General features: G+C 46.8%; 1 protein-coding gene across 1 annotated transcript in view; it reads right to left on the bottom strand.

Moving 5' to 3' along the window:
* TSPAN3 (tetraspanin 3) overlaps positions 1 to 17,642 on the bottom strand; it is a 58,279-nt gene that overhangs the window by 14,234 nt on the left and 26,403 nt on the right. Inside the window, exon 2 of the mRNA XM_074296504.1 lies at positions 16,091 to 16,337. Within this exon, the coding sequence (XP_074152605.1) occupies positions 16,091 to 16,153 (63 nt within the window). The 5' untranslated portion in view covers positions 16,154 to 16,337. The remainder of the gene's footprint in view (positions 1 to 16,090; positions 16,338 to 17,642) is intronic.

Consider the following 17,642-nt stretch of genomic DNA (forward strand, 5'->3'; position numbering starts at 1 on the left):
TGCTGAATCCCTGACAGCCTCTCCTTATGGGGTGGTTGTTAGCCAGGAGCACTGGTGGTCAGTGCCAGAAGGGAGGTAAGAGGCACAAATGACAAAGAGAGCGTGTGATCCAGCCAGGACTTGACTAACACACATCTGGTGTTTCAAGCAATCAGGCCTGGTCAGTACCTTAAAGGGACAGAGAATAATATCTGAGTAACACTTGCTGGCAGCAGCCCCTGAGTCATGCCTTCTCTCAGGACAAGCAATTTACTGACTGTCCTCAGCAGATGTCTTGACAACAGAGCTCAGGGGAGGAGAGCGGCTTTGGATTAAATGCTTGGAGATCCTTGAAATGCCACTGATTACATGCTCATTAGCACTTTTCTCCAGAAATTAAGTGTAGGAGTTAAGCAATTCACAGCTTTGGTTCCCACAGCAACCAGAACTTGGCAGCTCTGGAGAATTGTTTTTATCCCTCTGCAATATGGCACTTCAAAAGGCTTTAAAAATCACATGCATGCACAGGAGAGAGAAGGAAGTTAAAGTGGCTATGAGAACATATTTCTAACTTCCAGGCTCACGTTTACTATCTATTCTGAGATATCAGGGCAGAAAACATTTGCTTGAGAATAGCAGGACACAACTGCAAGTATTTAAGATACCTCAATTTAAATTATATTTGGGGATTTATAAAGTAAATTTGTTTAGCTCTCTTGGTTCTGACAATTCCTTCTTAAGATCTTCTTATGGTTTATTATCCTCCCAAATCCTAAATATTACAACGCCTCTCAGTGATCTCATTTTCTTCCATAGGTCCACTCATTTTCCCTGTGCAGAAAACTCTAAAATCTGAATCTCCCCATCTCTCCTGGACATCAGGGCCTCCTTTCTGACTGCTTCTGGGCTACGTCCACCTGAATATCCCATTAGGACTTCTAATTCAACATGTACAAAACTGGTCTCCTCATTGTTCTCATCTAAGCTTGCCTCTCCTCCCAGACTTGAAGCCTCAGACATCTTCGGATAGGCGCGTGAGGAAGAACAAAGACTCAACTGGTTGCCCAATCCCAGATTTTCCCTGCACTTTTTTTTAAACAATGATCTCTTCTTCTCCACTGACAACCCTCTTCTTGACTATTAAAAGCGCCTTTGATGGAGTACTCTGCAAAATGAAAGACTGGTTCAGATGAGCTCTAAGGTCCCTTCTCAACTTGTGATCCTTCCACCAGGAAAGCTAAAGTTATAAGGGATCTTTATGAGGTCATTTAGTCCCTCATGTCACAGAAGAGGAAACATGAACACTAACAGGGGATCTGCTTTGGCAAGAATCTGGGCCCTCTGATTCTAAATTCAGCACTTGTTCCCGCATCATGGCTCCCCATCACTTTCTTCTTCTTTGAGTTCATCCTTCCATGGACCATAAACTCGAGAGCCTGGGAGAGGCTCTAGACAATCACTTCAACCACGAGAAAGACCAGACCAAGAGAGAATAAGCAGCAGAGAATTGGAACCCAGGTCTCCTGACAGCAATTCCAATACTCTATTCTTCACCCTACACAGCTGCCAGAATTAACTTCCTAAGGCACAAAGCTAACCACATGATTGGCATGCTCCCATATTTTCAGGGACTCTCTACTTCTGTAAGAAAAAACAGACTGGGGCCCTCTGACCAGGCTCCAACTTACTGGACCAGCCTTTCTGTATGTATAGTCTCTAGCTCTTGGTAGGTTGGTTTTAAATTCCTGGAGCCCAAGGAAGTGCTACACCCCCCACCAAGTCTGTGGCTGGCTCAGGAGGCTTCTCATTTCATCTCAGCATCCTACCTTGTGGGTGCTTAGCACAACAAAGGGGATCCCAGGTAGCAGGAGACTAGCACATTATCCCACAGGCAGTGTAATGAAGAGCCTGGACAAAGACCCTGAGGGCAAAAATAAGGGTACATATCCAATGTAGCAAATACCAATGTAAATGTGTGGGCGTGACCCTGCACATGTCTAAGATATGTATACACATACACAGGTAGAGAAAACCACACTCATTCAGATAACACAAAAGTGAGGTTCAAGTAGTAAAAAAAAAAAAAAAAAAAAAAAAAAAAAAGTCTGGATTATAGGAAGGTTACAATTTTATTAATTTCAATAAAACATTAAAAGTTTTAGATAGAATCTTTTTATTGAAGAATTAAGCCACAATATTATCAGCATCTAATTTCACAGGACACTTAAAAGTCCTGAAAAAAGATGTGCTCACTTAAACAGGAATGAAGAGCCTGCACTCTTGCTTATAATGTGGTTATCAAATGATTCTTCATAAATAGTACAAAGCTAAAGGTAAACTTCAACCCAGCCTAGGCATTATTCACAAAATTTTAAATGAAATGCAAACTGATGAAACTTTATTGTACTTGACTTTATTAGCCACCCCTGTGTCTCCTTTAGCTGATTTTCTATTGAGTTCAGACACCACATCCACACAAGGGTCCTTTGTTACCCTTACCTCATACAGATCAGCCCATTATTTCTTTGTTTTTGGAGACCATCTCAGCCAAGCAAGAGATACAGCAGCCAGTGCTGCTTAGCATGGAAGCTTTAATAACCTGCTTTGGAACCCCCAATTGGGCGATTTACTGCCCTAAAAGCTTGGTGGCCTTGTTCCCAAGCTCATTATATTGGTCCCAAACTTAGTAAGGACAGCCAAAGAATCGACTTTGGTCCAACTTCAGCTCAGAGCTTCTATAACTTAAAATAAGCCACCAGCAAGGGCAAGAGGGTATAGCACTGGCCTGGGCCAATGAATTTTTGTCTGTTTTCTTTAAAAAGTGAAATTTCAAAGCATTTTATGCTACTTTAAACTATAAAAGAAATAATAGTTTTTAAAAATATATGTAATAATGGACCTATAAAGGACTGGGAGAATTCATCTGAATCCAGGCTCCAAGAAGGCAAAAGGCAGCCATTTGCTAAGAAAGGCTTCAGCAAATTTCCTTTTGAAAGCATGCAGGGACAAAGATTCCATAATTTGCCCTGCTCCTCTATTGGCCAATGACGTTACTAGGTGATTTTTCCAACATGCAAAGCTTCGTGCTACGTGCTTGCCCACTTTTCAGCGTTTCATCGGGTTGTTGAAGCCTTCACAATCATTGCCATAATCCTTTACAGAAAGGAAGGCACACATGCAAATCTGAAGTCAAAGAAAACTCTATTTGCATACCCAGAATTGACAAATGTGTTATTTTGGTCTACAGAAAAAAAAGAAAAAGTGGGGTTAAAAACATGTAAGTTAAATAGCAGCTGATTTTCAGTGCACTACACAGAAGAGTCCTGGATATTTACAATGAAGATATGGAATGAAGAGTGATGAGCCTGAAGGGATTCTTGTAACATGGGAATTACATTGTTAAGTGTTGCCTGGTAATGAGGCAAGTGAATGGTTTCCAATGATGTCACTCTCCTCCCAGCTTAAGGCACTTGTCAGAAATAGATTTCAAAGGGTGGCAGAGAGACAAATGGGCCGCAGCAGATGCCACCAGACAGAGAAAGAGCGCAAAGGCAGGCTAATATCAGACACCATTTGTAAAACTGTCTATCCTTTTAATAGAATGTAAAGTAGTTCTTTGCCCAGGCTGTAGACTAGTCAGAACTCAATTTAACTCAGCTGAATTGGGAGCAGAGCAGAGCTCCATTTTAGCGATTAGTTCCAAGGAGGCAACTCATTAGTAGTAATCCTAGTGACACAACCAATACCCTTCAACTATGTGAGGTTGATGTGAGTTTATATAAATCGAATTATGTGTAAGTGGAAGACATGGAAGCTTACAGAAGCTTGACTAATTCCTTCTCTTGACAAAAATCAATATGCAAGTTATGAAATAAGAATTATATAGAATGGTTTCTGAAGTTGTGGGTTACACTGTATGTATGGTACATTGTACCTAACAGTGACTACTGAGAACTATTATAGTGGCCCAAACCAAACTACCCTTAAACCTTGCCATGAACATGCATCAGAGGGGCTGGGATTTGTTCAAGTTTGGGGCTTTTTCCCAACAGTCACGGAGATGGTTATTAAGGTGAAGGGGAGAAAGAGGGCAAGAAAAATGCTGCAGGGCTTGGAAGGAGGAAATTGATTTTTAGGTCATCTCTCACTGGTGTCCTGAAGGACTAGCTTGGAACTTTCAAAACCAACTGGAGATAGGGGACAAGGAGGAGAAAGATGACTTCAGTTTTCCACCTCCCCTTCTTCCTTCCTACAGTATAGATCCCAAGAAACGGCTATCTCCAGGATCATGGCCCTGTACCCTTTTGGTCCCTCCTCCAGTTCATGTGCCCATAATGTTTTGTAAATCCGGCAACATGCCCCTACAGAAAGCAGCTTTTTCCAGGGAGCACTTGTTTAGAAATGGGGAGGGAGACAGATTAGTTTTTGTTTCTCTGAAAGGAATGAACTAATTAATGTTGCAATACTCAAGAGTACAGACCATTTGTAAACTTAAGGAGGAAGCATATGGAACAATAGTAAGGACAGTCTGATTCCATAAATGTCACCTTGAGGCTCTTTGAGAGCAGCTGTGGCCAAAAATGCCACTGTGGTCAACCTTGTGATGAGTGTTTCCAATATTAGTTTGCTAAGGTGTTCTTCATGTAAAATAACACAGGAGATTATACTTGAAAACCTTCAAGCCACTGTGAGGAAGATGTAATTCAAAAGAGCCTTGCTATCAACTATAACTTTCAGGCACATATACTTTCCAGCAAATAAATAAATAAATAAAATTAAATGTGTGTGTGTGTGTGTGTGTGTGTGTGTATGTGTATATATATATATATATATGTATATATATATATGTATGTATATTTCCTAGCTGTGTGACCTTGGACAAGTCACTTAACCCCAATTGCCTCAGCAAAAATAACAAAGGACACTTCATATAAATACTTTCTATTTGACTCATGATTTGTGAAATAAATTACTCTGGACAAAGCAAAGAAATTTACTCTTAAAGTTTGATTCCTAGTATCACCATCCCAACTCCTCCCTGATAGTATCACATGGGGAAAGATAAAGCAAGTACTCCTGGAACTAAGGACAGAACTAGCTAGAGGGAAGGTCCTTGGCTAAGGAAGGGAGTGGGGGAGAATTATTAAGCTGGGATGCTAGAGAGACTCACACAATCAGAATGGGCCGGACTGTGCCACTCTCAATCAACAAGGGCTCTAAAAAATCTGATACTAAAACTCTGACCTTAAGTCTACCAATTATTCATTAATTTACAGCCTATGGTTCTAAATAACAAGTAATTCTTATACCCATGTTAAGAGTCCAAATACATGGGAAATGATTACCTTTTTATTGCCCAGTTTTAAAAAGAACATTTTTATTTAAAGTTTTGAGTTCTAAATGCTATCCCTTCCCTTTCCTTTCCTTCCCCCTTCCCTGAGAGATGGGAAGCAATCAGATATAGGTTATACACATGCAATTATGTAAAACATTTCCTTATTAGTCATTTTGTGCAAAACAACTTGAATAAAAGAAAAAAAAATGAGAGAAAGTAAAAAATAGCAGGCTTCTGTCTGTATTCAAATAATATCAGTTCTTTCTCGGGAGGCTGATAGTATACTTCATCTTTAGTCCTTTGGAATTGTTCTAGATCACTGTATTACTGAGAATAGCTAAGCCATTCAAAGCTTTTCATGGAATAACATTGTTGCTGTATATATTTTTCTGATTCTGTTCACTTCACTATGCACCAATTCATATCTTTTCAGCTTTTTCTGAAATCACCCTGATTGTCATTTCTTACAGCACAATAATATTCCATTAGAATCATATGCCACAGTTTATTTAGCCATTTCCCAATTGATGGGCATCCATTTGATTTCCAATTCTTAATCACCACAAAAAGAGCTGCTATAAATCATATTAGCCACTCTGACAAGTGTAAGAGGGAACCTCAAAACTGTTTTAATTTTCCTTTCTCTGATCAATAGTGATTTAAAGCATGTTGTGACTCTAGATAGCTTTGATTTCTTTGCCTGAGCCTGTTCACATCCTCTGACCATTTACCAATTGGGAAATGACTTATATTATTATAAATTTAACTCAGTTTTCTCCATATTTAACAAATGGGGCTTTTATCAGAAATACTTTTTCTAAGAATTTTTCCTTAGTTCGTTCTCTTTCCTTATAATTCTGGTTGTATTAGTTTTGCTTGGGTGAAAATTTTTCTATTTTTTATAATCAAAATTACCCACTTTACAATTTGTAATGCTTGCTACATATTCTTTGGTCCTAAATTACCAACCTTTTTTAAAAATAAAATTTCCACTTGTCATTCTCTCTAGCTGGTCTATTTATAGGTTTCATTTTGATCCTGCTATTCTGTGGTGGCAGCCGCTCATGACTGAGAGGATCAGATGCCTTTACCAGTACAAAGCTCCCATAAATCACATGTTATGTATCAAGAAGAAATCCAAATGATCTCAACCCCTCTCCTGGAAACTAAAAATATTCTTAACTATGGTTTGTTGGACTCATTATTATTGCTTTAAAATGAATTAAATCTCAAGTCTGTCTTTAACAATCAGGGGGGTAAATGAGCATCCCTTCAATCTAGATTTCCCAATATCCTATAATTTATTCCTCTTAGCACTCTGGATTAGAGCCTGGACTGGCTTTGAATTCAACCTTCAAATATTTTCTGATGATGGGCTCTAAACATAATTTCAAATCCTTCAGTGAATATCATCCTTTCAAAAGGACTATGGACAAGAAAGTCATTCTATTGTTAAACAGAGTTGGTTAATAAGCTGTTCTTACCATTAAGTTCAAGTAAAAACTGGAAGAGGGCAATGTTCTTAAATTTTTCAACAACTTTGAACCCAAAGCTTATGTCCAGAAATTGGCCATCTTCCTTTCCCCCTCACTAATTCTTTGTAGATCTTAAAATAGATTTGTATTGGTATCTTTTGTTTTGACATTGCTTGGATTTCTCTTTGCAGCCTTCCTAGAGGGCCATGTGAAGAACTTTTTTAAAAGAAAAAGTGGAAGAAAAAAATTAGGCAAAACTAATTAGAGCACTGGGGGAGGAACACCATTATATGCAATATCTCACAACCACAGACTCCTCCCTACCCCCACTTTATCTTCCAGCCCTGGAAAGGAGGGGTTAAAGGGATATATGTTTTCTCATAACTCTTATTTGGGGCCAGGCTTGTTCTTCATAATTTGAAAATTAATTTACAACTGTTTTGTGATGGTTGATCTTTTCATTCACATTGTAGTAGTCATGGTGTACCTTGGCTCTGCTGACCCTTTTAATCATTTTTACCAGTCTACTGGGGTTGAAGGGAAAACTCAGGGTTATTCTGATTGGCTCTTCTTATAATCAATGTTCTGGATCATTCTTTCCTAGGATCTTCATAGAGTAGCCAGGCTTTAGTGACCCAAACCTAGAGGTGAAGACGAGGAAGAAGAACTACAGTGCAGTTGGGAAATGGAGAAGTACTTTAAACTATTCCAAGAGCTGGCTCCCTCAAACAAAAACTCATCTTTTAAATACCAATTTTCCACTGATGTCACATGGCTGCAAATCATGGACTATTAGTCACCAAAGAATTGCCACTGTGACTCATCCAAAGGGAAATGGAAAGGTGCAGAGTGGCCCAAATGGGCTGCAACCATTCCCAATGATGTGTTGTAAAAGCAGCAGAGAAACTATCAGAGAAATGGATGACCAGAACGGGAGGAGGCAGCAAATGGCAAAAATGGCACAAGAAAGACAATCTCAGTGCTGGTGGGGCTGTGGAAAGAAAGGCACATATTAAGAAAGCAAATTGCTGAGCTAGTGAAAAGTCCCCCCCCCCTTTTATTTACACATACATACACACACACACACACACACACCTACCCCAAAAGAATACCATGGCCAGGTATTTACCTCCTGAGGAAGTTATTAAAGACTTCAAGATAGTCATAATAACCCTTTGTGTAATAATCAAGAACTGCAAACAAATGGATGCATAGTGTAATAAGCAGAATTGGTTGTGGGAAAAGAGAAACCATGCAAAATCATCAAGAACAATGTACTTGGAAAGAACAAAAAAAAATGAAACCAAACAAATTAAAACGATCATATTTCATATCTCAGAGCTCTGAGCAAATGCACATTTCTCTCAAAGATGGGGGGTGTTTCAGGTTGTGGAATGATTTTACTAATTGTTTTCCTTCATTTAAAAATGTAATTTGTTATGATGTTTGTTAAGATGGCTCATTTTGTAAAGGAGGGGAAAATACATTCAGAAATGAAGGTGGTGTAAAACTTAAAAAGATAAAGATGGGACCTGGACCTGTGAAGCAGGTGTCATCCCGTGATAAGAGCCAAGAGCTCAAGTCCAGCTCAAATACTTCCTAGCTGCGGGACCCCAGGCAAGGCTCTTGGCCTGTTTGTTCCAGCTTCTTCAGCTGTAAAATAGGAAAAAAAAAAAAAAAAACCAAACCACCTACCTTAAGGGTTGTTGTAAGAATCAAATATAGGATATTTATTAAGTGCTTAGTCTGGAACACAGTAGGTGCTTTGTAAAGGCTTACTCCCTTCTCTTCCTCTTGTGATGTCATTTTAGTAAAGGTTACTCTCAAGGAAGCAACTTCCTCCACCAATGCAAATCTGCTTCTCTTTAGGGTGTTGCCTAGAACACTAAAAGGTTAGCAAGTGACTGGTCTAGGGCACACAGCCAGGGCTTCCTGGCTAGCTCTCTACCCACTACACCACCTTAAAAAATCAAGTTAAAAAAAGAAAAGGAGATGGTTTAGTCTTGTGGAGAATAACTAATGGACAATTCATATGCTCATCAATGCAAGAAAACTGGGGGCAGGCCCCATGAACATTGGATGAACCTCCTTGTCAAAGATTTATCAGAGACCACAGGCAAAGGGCAAGGGTCACTGAGGAGGAAAAGGTATAAAGGACCACAAACTATAAAAGAAGTCAGATGGACATTGTTCAAGTTTAACTGGGAGGCTGGCAATCCCTATCCTACAGCAAACCAGCTACCTAACGATTCTGTAAACCATTGCTTTTTCCTAGTGAGCTCTTCAGAATATGTTTAATGCCATGGTTGGAATAGATCTCCTGCTTTTAGAAAAGAACTAAATGCACACAACTGGGTTTTCATGACTCAAATAAATCTCCTAAAATATGTTGCTAGGATGTAATAAGCCTGAACTCCCAGTTAGGATGACCTCCCTTCCCCAATTACTTCTTTGGTAGCATATTAGGGCATTCCTCAGTTATTGCTATACTCTGGGCCATCCGACACTGAATCCACTGTAGATGCCTGAGAAATATGCAAAGCAGAACTTCATGGGTCACACACAGATTGAGAGCCAGAAGAGCTCCAATCACCTCACTTTAGGGAAGAGAGAACTAAAGGCTGAAAAATATGACTCGTCCAAGGTCACACAGGTGGTGAATAGCAGAATTTAAAGTTTGAGCTCGGTGCTCCAGAATTCTTTCCAGTTTAACTCTCAAAGACCAACAGGAAGAGAAATGCCACAAATGACAACTATAAGATGGCAGACTACCTTTCAAATACTCCCCAAGAAATGTGTATGAATGTCTGTGTTATCAAGGAGGCTGGGGAGAGGCCGACCACATGGCCAGAAAACCTCACAACTGAGGGAGAGGCAATGCAGAAGGCAGAGGCACAGGCTACGGTATGGAAATGTTCACTATTAACAAACATCCCTCCCAAGATGCCCAAACTAAAAATAACAAAATGCCTGAGAAGTGAGAAAAAGGGATGCTGGCTCTAAAACTGGCATCAATGGGCAACAAGCCTCCTGGGAAGGATGTGGATGGGCACCAGGCTCTCATCCATGTGACCTCACTTCCTCAGCTCCAAAACAAGGGCTAAACCAGCCCATCAAGGTCCCTTCTAGGTCCAGGACCCAAAGGTGTGTGGGTGTGGGGAAGGATGACCAACATAATCTCAGCAGTTGTCAGGCTTATCCTAGCCAGATCCCTCCACCTGCTTACCTACACAGAAAATTCCTTTAAGGAACAAAGCTTTTCACTCCACAATTTGAGATTAAAATGAAAATATTGTACATTTTAAATGTGCACATACAGATGAATATTCCCATTCAAATAGAATCAAACAGCAAGGTTATAAAAGAGTTTCAAGATCCTTTCCGTTTTGATTAGGAAATGGAGAGAATAAGTATTTGAGTAAAAAAAAGTTTTGTGGGGTGGGGGTTGGGGGGACAGTTGTTGCAAAGAATCAAAAATAAACTTCCATATTTTACAGCTTCTATTTCAGACTCATCTATTTTAAACTGGGTTGGAATAAAAACAATCTCTGTAAAGAGACAGGTTTGTCCTGCTTAGCTAGGAATGCACACAGCCACCATGCTTTGCAAAATTCATAAAATATTTAAAAAAAAAATACATTCTAAAGGAACTTTGATTTCAAAAGAGAAATATCACTAACTCTCCTGATGATATATATATATATATACTTTTCATGTTTGTCAATATTATTATCCAAAGTTTTTAATGTAAATCAAATTCAATTCAAGCTAACATTTATTAAGCACTTTAAACACCGGAATACAAGGACAAGAGCCCCAAATCAGTCAGATGTAGAGCTTTCTGGCTACCACCTTCACAACAATGTCTCGTAAAGGTTATATAAAGAGAGATAATAAGTTGTTCTGGACATGTTGAGATGCTTAAAGAAAAATTAAAGCTGGACACAGATCTGGAGGTCATTCATGGGAGCTGATGGTGTCAATCAACACCAAACAAAGAGAAGGAGGTCCAGACTAAAGCTTTGGCTGTTGGGGGCAGAATGTAAATGATCTAGTAAAGAAAGCAGAAAATCAGTCAAACAAGTAAGAATAGAGAGATGTCACAACAACCCAGAGAGAACAGGCCTAAGAGAGGTCAAGAAGGTCAAGGAGTGAGACAGTTCCACTGGATTTAGCAAGTTAAGAAAGAGATCAATGAACTGGGAGAGAGCATTTTCACTTGGCTGAGGTCAGAAGTCATATCAGATCAGGGTGAGACGTGGGAGAAGTGGAGATGATGAGAGTAGAAGTCTGGCTGTGAGAGAGAAGGGAGACAAAGGATGAAAGCAGGAGAGTAGAATAAGGTCAGACTTTTTCCTCTGATTTTAGAATGTGGAGAATGGCACATTTGTAGGGAGCAAGGAAAGAAGGGGAATGACGTGGGGGCAATCTGCTGGAGAAACGAGATGAGAGGTTAGGGTACCAAGTGGGCCTTAGCAAAGAAGGGCTGCCTCTTCTTCAGGCCCTGGAATACAGAAGAAAAGGGAAGAGGGGTCAGGGAATATGGAGACACCAAATAAAGAAGTAGGAGCTCGAGGTCCTAGGCAGAAAGAGCAGAAGGAGAGGATGGTGGAGGAAGTTTGAGAACAAAAGGGTTTGTTTTTTTTTTTACCCAGCTCTATAGACTGTGAGACAAAGAATCAATTAAGGATGAATGGGAAGAGGGCTTTGCTGAACTGAAGTTAAGAGAATACAGATGGTCAAGAATGGAATGCGTACATGTATACATGCACATATATCTATCTATAACTCTTCTCTTTCAAAAATAACTCATTTGGGATTCAATCATATTCAAGGAGGGGCAATAACTTGCCAAATGATACTATGGAAGGCTCATGTGTGTTTAATATCTTTTACCTGCCTAATTACAAATCTTCCCTCTTTATGGCAAGACAAGATCAAAAAGCACGAATGAAAATACACATAAATGTGGGAGAAATATGCTGATATTACAAAATCTTACTCTTTTCTTATTTTGTATGTGGTAAATTCAGCATGAGAAAGACAGTAAATTTCAAAGATAAATCAATTCAAATCCTGGCAAAGAGAAACTTTTTTGAGTCAAAGCAAAATGGACTTTGATATCGAGTTATGCCTCCTTTTTGAACTATTTCTATTTCCAGAGAACTAGATTGGGGGGTTATCACTTCACTTCCTATCAGGAAGCTCAACTTCACCATGCAGCTACATTCCTAAAATTATAAGGCAGCATACTTGGAAATGACGAGGTTCTCAAAGCAAGACAATCTTAGACATGCTACAAAGCACAGAGCAAGAGAAAAAAGTGAAAGTATTCACTTCTACACCAAATCCACCCAGTCACCCGACAAAATGTCCCTTTTTCATAAGAGACAGTTCATTTACCTCTCAACATTACAGGTCTCAGGCAGAACAGAAGCAGAAGGCCTCAAAGCCTCCCTTTGACCCTCCAAAAGGAGGGAGAGGTGTTCCTGAAATACTGGGCAAAATGAGTTGTTGCTTTTTTTTCTCCCTGAGAGGTGGAATCACTGGATTTTGATGAGAACACCTGGGTTCAAGCCTAAAAGCTGCCGCTTAGCGGATGGAGATTAGATGAAGTCATTTGGCCTGATTGGGAAAATGAAGGCCCTCAGCTGGGATTTCAGGGCTCAAATAAATCCTGTGCCAAAACCCAAAGAATCATCATAAAGACACTAAGGAGATCTGCCAGTTAAACAAATCCCACAGGAAATACTTTTGTAAAGCAAATTGTTATTTTTGATCTCGTAAAGCTATACTTTCCACTTAATGTACTTGCTCAGAGTGGGGAGTGCTAATGGATGGCAAAGGTTAAAAAAAGGCATCCTTACAGGAAGTGATCAGAAAGACAACCGGCCAGCAATGGGGGAGAGAGGGGAACCATGCTTTTTTTCTCCCCAAATGAACTAAATCACTGGACAATGACAGCAGTCCACATTGTGGGCCTCCTCCCCACGTGGAAGCAGGCTCCTCTCAACTTGGGCCTGGTGAAAGCCCGCAGAGACCAGGGGGGAAAGCAGAGCCTAGCTCAGGGGAAGTTGGTGGGGGTGGGGTGGGGGTGCCAAGAACTTTCTGTACAAAAGCGAAATGATCAATGACCATTTTGAGGAGGAATGTGCTTTGACCATCTTCCCTGCAGTTGGCACAAAGTTCCCGATCCATTCCTCACTTTATCGTCAGTCCCCTATTAGAGCCGAGGTCCTGCAGCTTGGGACTGACTGGCCACAACTTCTGGCTCTCTGGGGCTGCCGGCACCTCTGAGTTTAGCCAGGCTGCTCCTGGGACGCTTGGCCATCGAGTGGGACTCCACGGAAGGAGCCTCTGCCGGGTGAACCTCAGGCTTCCTGGGCAGAGCTTCCAGGCCCCTCCATGCTACAAGGAGGCATCGGAGGAAGCCCTTAGAGAAGACCCCAGCCCAAGCGCAGGGGAGCCGGCCTCAGCCACAGACTGGCCTGAATGGAAAGCGGACGAACAGCAGCTCTGGATTCTCCCTCAAGAATCTGGGGAAGCAGGCCAGGAGATCTGGTTCTGAAGAAACTGAGGCGCTACCGAGAAAGAAGTCCCCGAGTGCCGGAGCTCAGGGGCCGGTCCTGGTCCGCGGGTCCTGCGCCCACGCTGGGAAGCAGGTGCAGGACGGGGCAGACAAGGAGCTGCGGGATTTCTAAGCCACGTTACAGCTTGTATGAAGTCACCTGTGAACGCCGCACTTTCTCCAGTACTCAGCTTAATCCTGTCATTAGAGCCTGAAATCAAAATTCAGCAGAAGCTGAGTAAAAGCCCAGGAAGCGCCTGCGTGGCTCAGGGTGCCCTGTGGCAGAGGCACCAGCAGCTGGGCTGGCAGAGGTGCCCAATTATGCAGCCTGCAACTTTAGCTCCCTAGCTGCCCTCCTTAAGCTGAATGACCCGTGGGTTTTGCTACATTTCTGGTCCCTTCCTTGCTTCAGTCACTCAAACTGACTTTTTCTTCAAGCATCAAGGACCAGCTGCACCCTCAGGCTCCAGAACTGCTGGGCCTGGCCACACCTCGGGATTGTATCACTGTTCTCAGCAGGATCTCAGTTTGCCTCTGGCCCCTGAGGATCCCTTCTGGTTTTCGGTGGTATCCTCCGCACCTCCCGCAGGGAGCGCTCACCGCTCGTCCTTGCCCTCTCTTCCGAGGTCCAGCGGCCAGAAACTCGGGCTACACTCGGGGCTCACAAGAGCAGCAACAAGAGCCCCCAACTTCTAACCACGCCAGGACACTGAGGCAGAAATGGACGGAGCTTCAGCCACCGATCGCCCTCAATGGAGCCGTCCACCTGCGGCTCCGCGCTCCCCCAGGGACAGAGCAACTGCTGGTGTGCACGGACAAGAATCTACAGCGTCCATTTAAGTACGAAACGCTGAGTTAAAGGCCGCTCAGCAAGGAGGAAGAGCGTTCACGCCCACTTGGGGGGGGGGGGGACTGTCCCCATTCCACAGCCTCTTCTGAAGGAGCGACAACTGAGCAAGCCGTCCCAAGGTGGGGCCCGAGCCGCCGGCCGGTCAGGGCTCCCTCCCCCGCTCTCCACAGTCACACCACAAGCTGGCTTTCTTTCGGTGACCCCTGTAACAGGGCTTGGTGTCAACATCCACAATCCACAGCTGTGAATACTCTCCTGGCAACGACATCTAAACGGGCCCAGACCGTCCTCCCGGCGGGAGCCCACGTCCGGACCAGCACCAAGGCCGGTCTTCAGGGGGCCTCTGTGAGGTCTGCCAAGTTCCTGGGGGAGAGCCTGGGCCCGTGGTCTCACCCAAGGCCAGCCGGTGCTGGCCGGGGTCACGTGGCCAGGCTGGGTCAGAGGCAAGACCGAGCCCGGGAGCCCGGCTTCGATGCCAGCTCGCCGCTGCCCGCCCCTCTCCCAGAGGAGAGTAAACATCACTGTGGGCCCGGGAGAAGCTGGGCTTGGCCTCTCGGGGGGCCTGCGGGGGCAGACAGGGCAGTGCCCAGGCTGCTCAGACCAGGGACCACGGGCAGGGGCGGAGAAGGTGGCCCCGCCGGCACAAGCCCGGCTTTCACGCTGCAGGCCCGAGCTCTCGGAGACCTGGCACCACACGGCTTCTCTCCCTCTTCCCGAGGTCCCAGGTCCCAGGTCCCAAACGGGCAGGGGCCTCGGGCAGATGGATCCGTGCCCGGTCTCCAGACACAAGAAACCCTTCATTTTGCTTTGCCCAACAGCAAATCTGCAGCCTTTTACTCCTATGCGGCGCTGTCCTAGGGGAGGGGCAGCAAGGTCGGGAGGAGGGAAAGAGGGGGGAGCACCCTCAGTTTTCTGGCCTGGCAGTGGGCAGTCATTGTTCATGGAGGGATGAGAGGAAGGGGCATTAATGCACAGGATTCTACAAGGGGAGGAAGAATAGAGGAAGGGGCTTCGATAGAGATTAGTCTGGGGATGGGACGGGGAGATTCACCTGGGAAAGGGATTAATGGGGGAACACGGGGAGCACCAGCCTGGGCTCATTAGCGGGGGTCGGTCAGTGGGACCCGCCCGGGGCGCGGTGGGAGAGGCTGAACTCCAGGGACCGGCCCAAGCCGGAGGCGGTAATTAGTGGAGAGGGGGCTTCACCACCCGGCGGGCTGATCAATAATCAGGGAGAACCCGGGGCTAATCGCCCGGGGCCGGGGAGACTAATCTATGGGGGGGGGCGGTTTAATCCACGGCCCGCCTGCAATCGGAGGAAGGGGTGACTGATGGGGGGGGTAATTACGGGGCTTCCCTAGGACAACCGGACGTTTACTCAATGGGGGTCAGCGGGGCCACACGGAGACCCATGGGGCGGGGGTGGTTAACAATGGGGGGACACAATGGACCGGCCCCGCCTAGAACGGGAGGAGGGGGAGTCCACGGGGCGCCAATTCGGGGCACGACTCGGGTCCTCACTTACGGAGTAACCACCAGACCCGCCCTGGGGGAAGGGGTTAATCCGAGTCACGGAGGGGAGGTAGGGAATCCGGCCGCACCAGCCCCGCCTCCCCCTCCCTCTCCCCCCCCCCCCGCCGGCTCCGAGCCGCGGCCCCCCCCCCCTCCGGGCCCGGCCTCCCATCCCCGCCGGCTCCGAGCCGCGGCCCCCCCCCCTCCGGGCCCGGCCTCCCATCCCCGCCAGCTCCGAGCCGCGGCCCCCCCTCCGGGCCCGGCCTCCCCTCCCCCGCCCTTGGGCCCCGCCGGCCTCCGGGGCCTGGCTCCCATCGCGCCGAGGGGGCCCCCGGACCCGCGCTCTCCGACCCCTGGTCCTCTAGGCTTACCCAGAAGATGAGATTGAGGAAGACCAGCACGGTCTTGGAGGAGGTGATGCCGCACTGGCCCATGGCGGCGGCGGCGGCGGCGGTCCCAGGCGCTGCGCTCCGCTCCGAGCAAGGGCAATGGTGGCCGCCCAGCCTCGGCCTCGTCCGCCTCCTCCGCCTCCGCCCCGCCTCGGCCGCCGCCGCTCCCTGGCAACAGGGCCCGCCCGCCGCACGTGTCTGGTGACGTCATGCCGGCTTAAAGGCACAGCTAGCTGAAGAAAGAAAATTTCCGGGGAACCTCGGGCTGGGTCGAACTGGGCCGGGGTCGGGGGAGGGGCGCGGGCCCACGCTCGGGGGAACCCAGCCTGGGGGCGCGCCCTGGAACTAGGCCGTCCGGGCCTGTGCGCGGGCTTCGTGACCTTTGTGACCTTGGTTGGGGCCTGTGCCCCCCCCCCCCGCGTCCCCGGCCCTGCGCGGTGGGGGCCCCTCGCTGCTCCCCGCCCCGGGACCGTTAGTGACTGACCCACGGCTGCACCGAGCCCCCCACGCGCAGTAATTAATCCGCCCGTTATTAATTAGTGCGCCTCTCCCGGGGGCGAGCCCGGGCGCGGGGGGAGGGGCTGAGAGAACCCGCTCCTGCGCCCCACGAGGGTCCAAGAAGGCCTTTGGGGGAGGGGGGAGTCGGTGACGGGAGTCGGGAGAAAAGGTTCAGTGGCGGAGGGGGCGATGCTGGGAGAGCTTTAAATAAGACTGGGTTCTCGGGCGCGCTGAGGCTGGAGGCTCCGGCGCGGGCAGCGGCGGGGGCAGAAGCAAGGGGAGGGGGGAGCCATCAAAGGCCGGGGGCGCGCGCCGCCTTCGTGAGCGGTCTCTGAGGAGGGAGCCGAGGGCTCCGCGGGAAGGGGACCGGGTCAGTTACACCAGGGAAGTGAACCTTTATTATAGAAGTCGGAGGTGGCGGGCCCGGGAGAGGCCCCGCCCCAGCGGGCCGCGGAGTCCGTCCCAGCCGTCAGTCACGCCCGGAGGGGCCGCCGGGACACGGCCCCGCCCCGAGATTTGCCCCCGTCACCACCGTGCGGGTCTCCGGCAGTGTGGTGGATGCTGAGAATTGACGCTTCCCGGGGAGACGCTTTAGGGGGGCCGTCGGGAGGGGATTGAGGCCTCTCACTATGAACCCCCCGGTTACTTCCCCTGATAAGGAGATTCCACATTATAGACGGGACTGGGGCGGCCGATCAGGGAGCCCCCAATTCCAAGGCTGCGGCCGTGGCCCCGGGCAAGTCTCCTCCCTGCCGCCTCAGTTTGCTCATCTGTGAAATGGCCGCAGAAGGAAGTGGGCACCGCCTCGAGCATCCCGAGGAAACCCCAGGGCGACCTCCGCGGCGGGCCCGAGCGGCCGCGGCGATCCCGCTGGAGTAAAGCGCTCGAGGGGAGGCGGGTTCGCAGCAGAGCGGAAAGTTCTCCCCGTCTCTGGGCAACCGCGACCCTTCCGGTGCTTTCTGCAGTGGGGGAAGGGGGACAAAGGCTCTGCGTCTAGTTGGGCAGGGCTTTCGGAGCGAGCTGGGACCCTCGTACG

The sequence above is a fragment of the Sminthopsis crassicaudata genome, chromosome 2, assembly GCF_048593235.1.
Source record: "Sminthopsis crassicaudata isolate SCR6 chromosome 2, ASM4859323v1, whole genome shotgun sequence".
Lineage (NCBI taxonomy): Eukaryota > Metazoa > Chordata > Mammalia > Dasyuromorphia > Dasyuridae > Sminthopsis > Sminthopsis crassicaudata.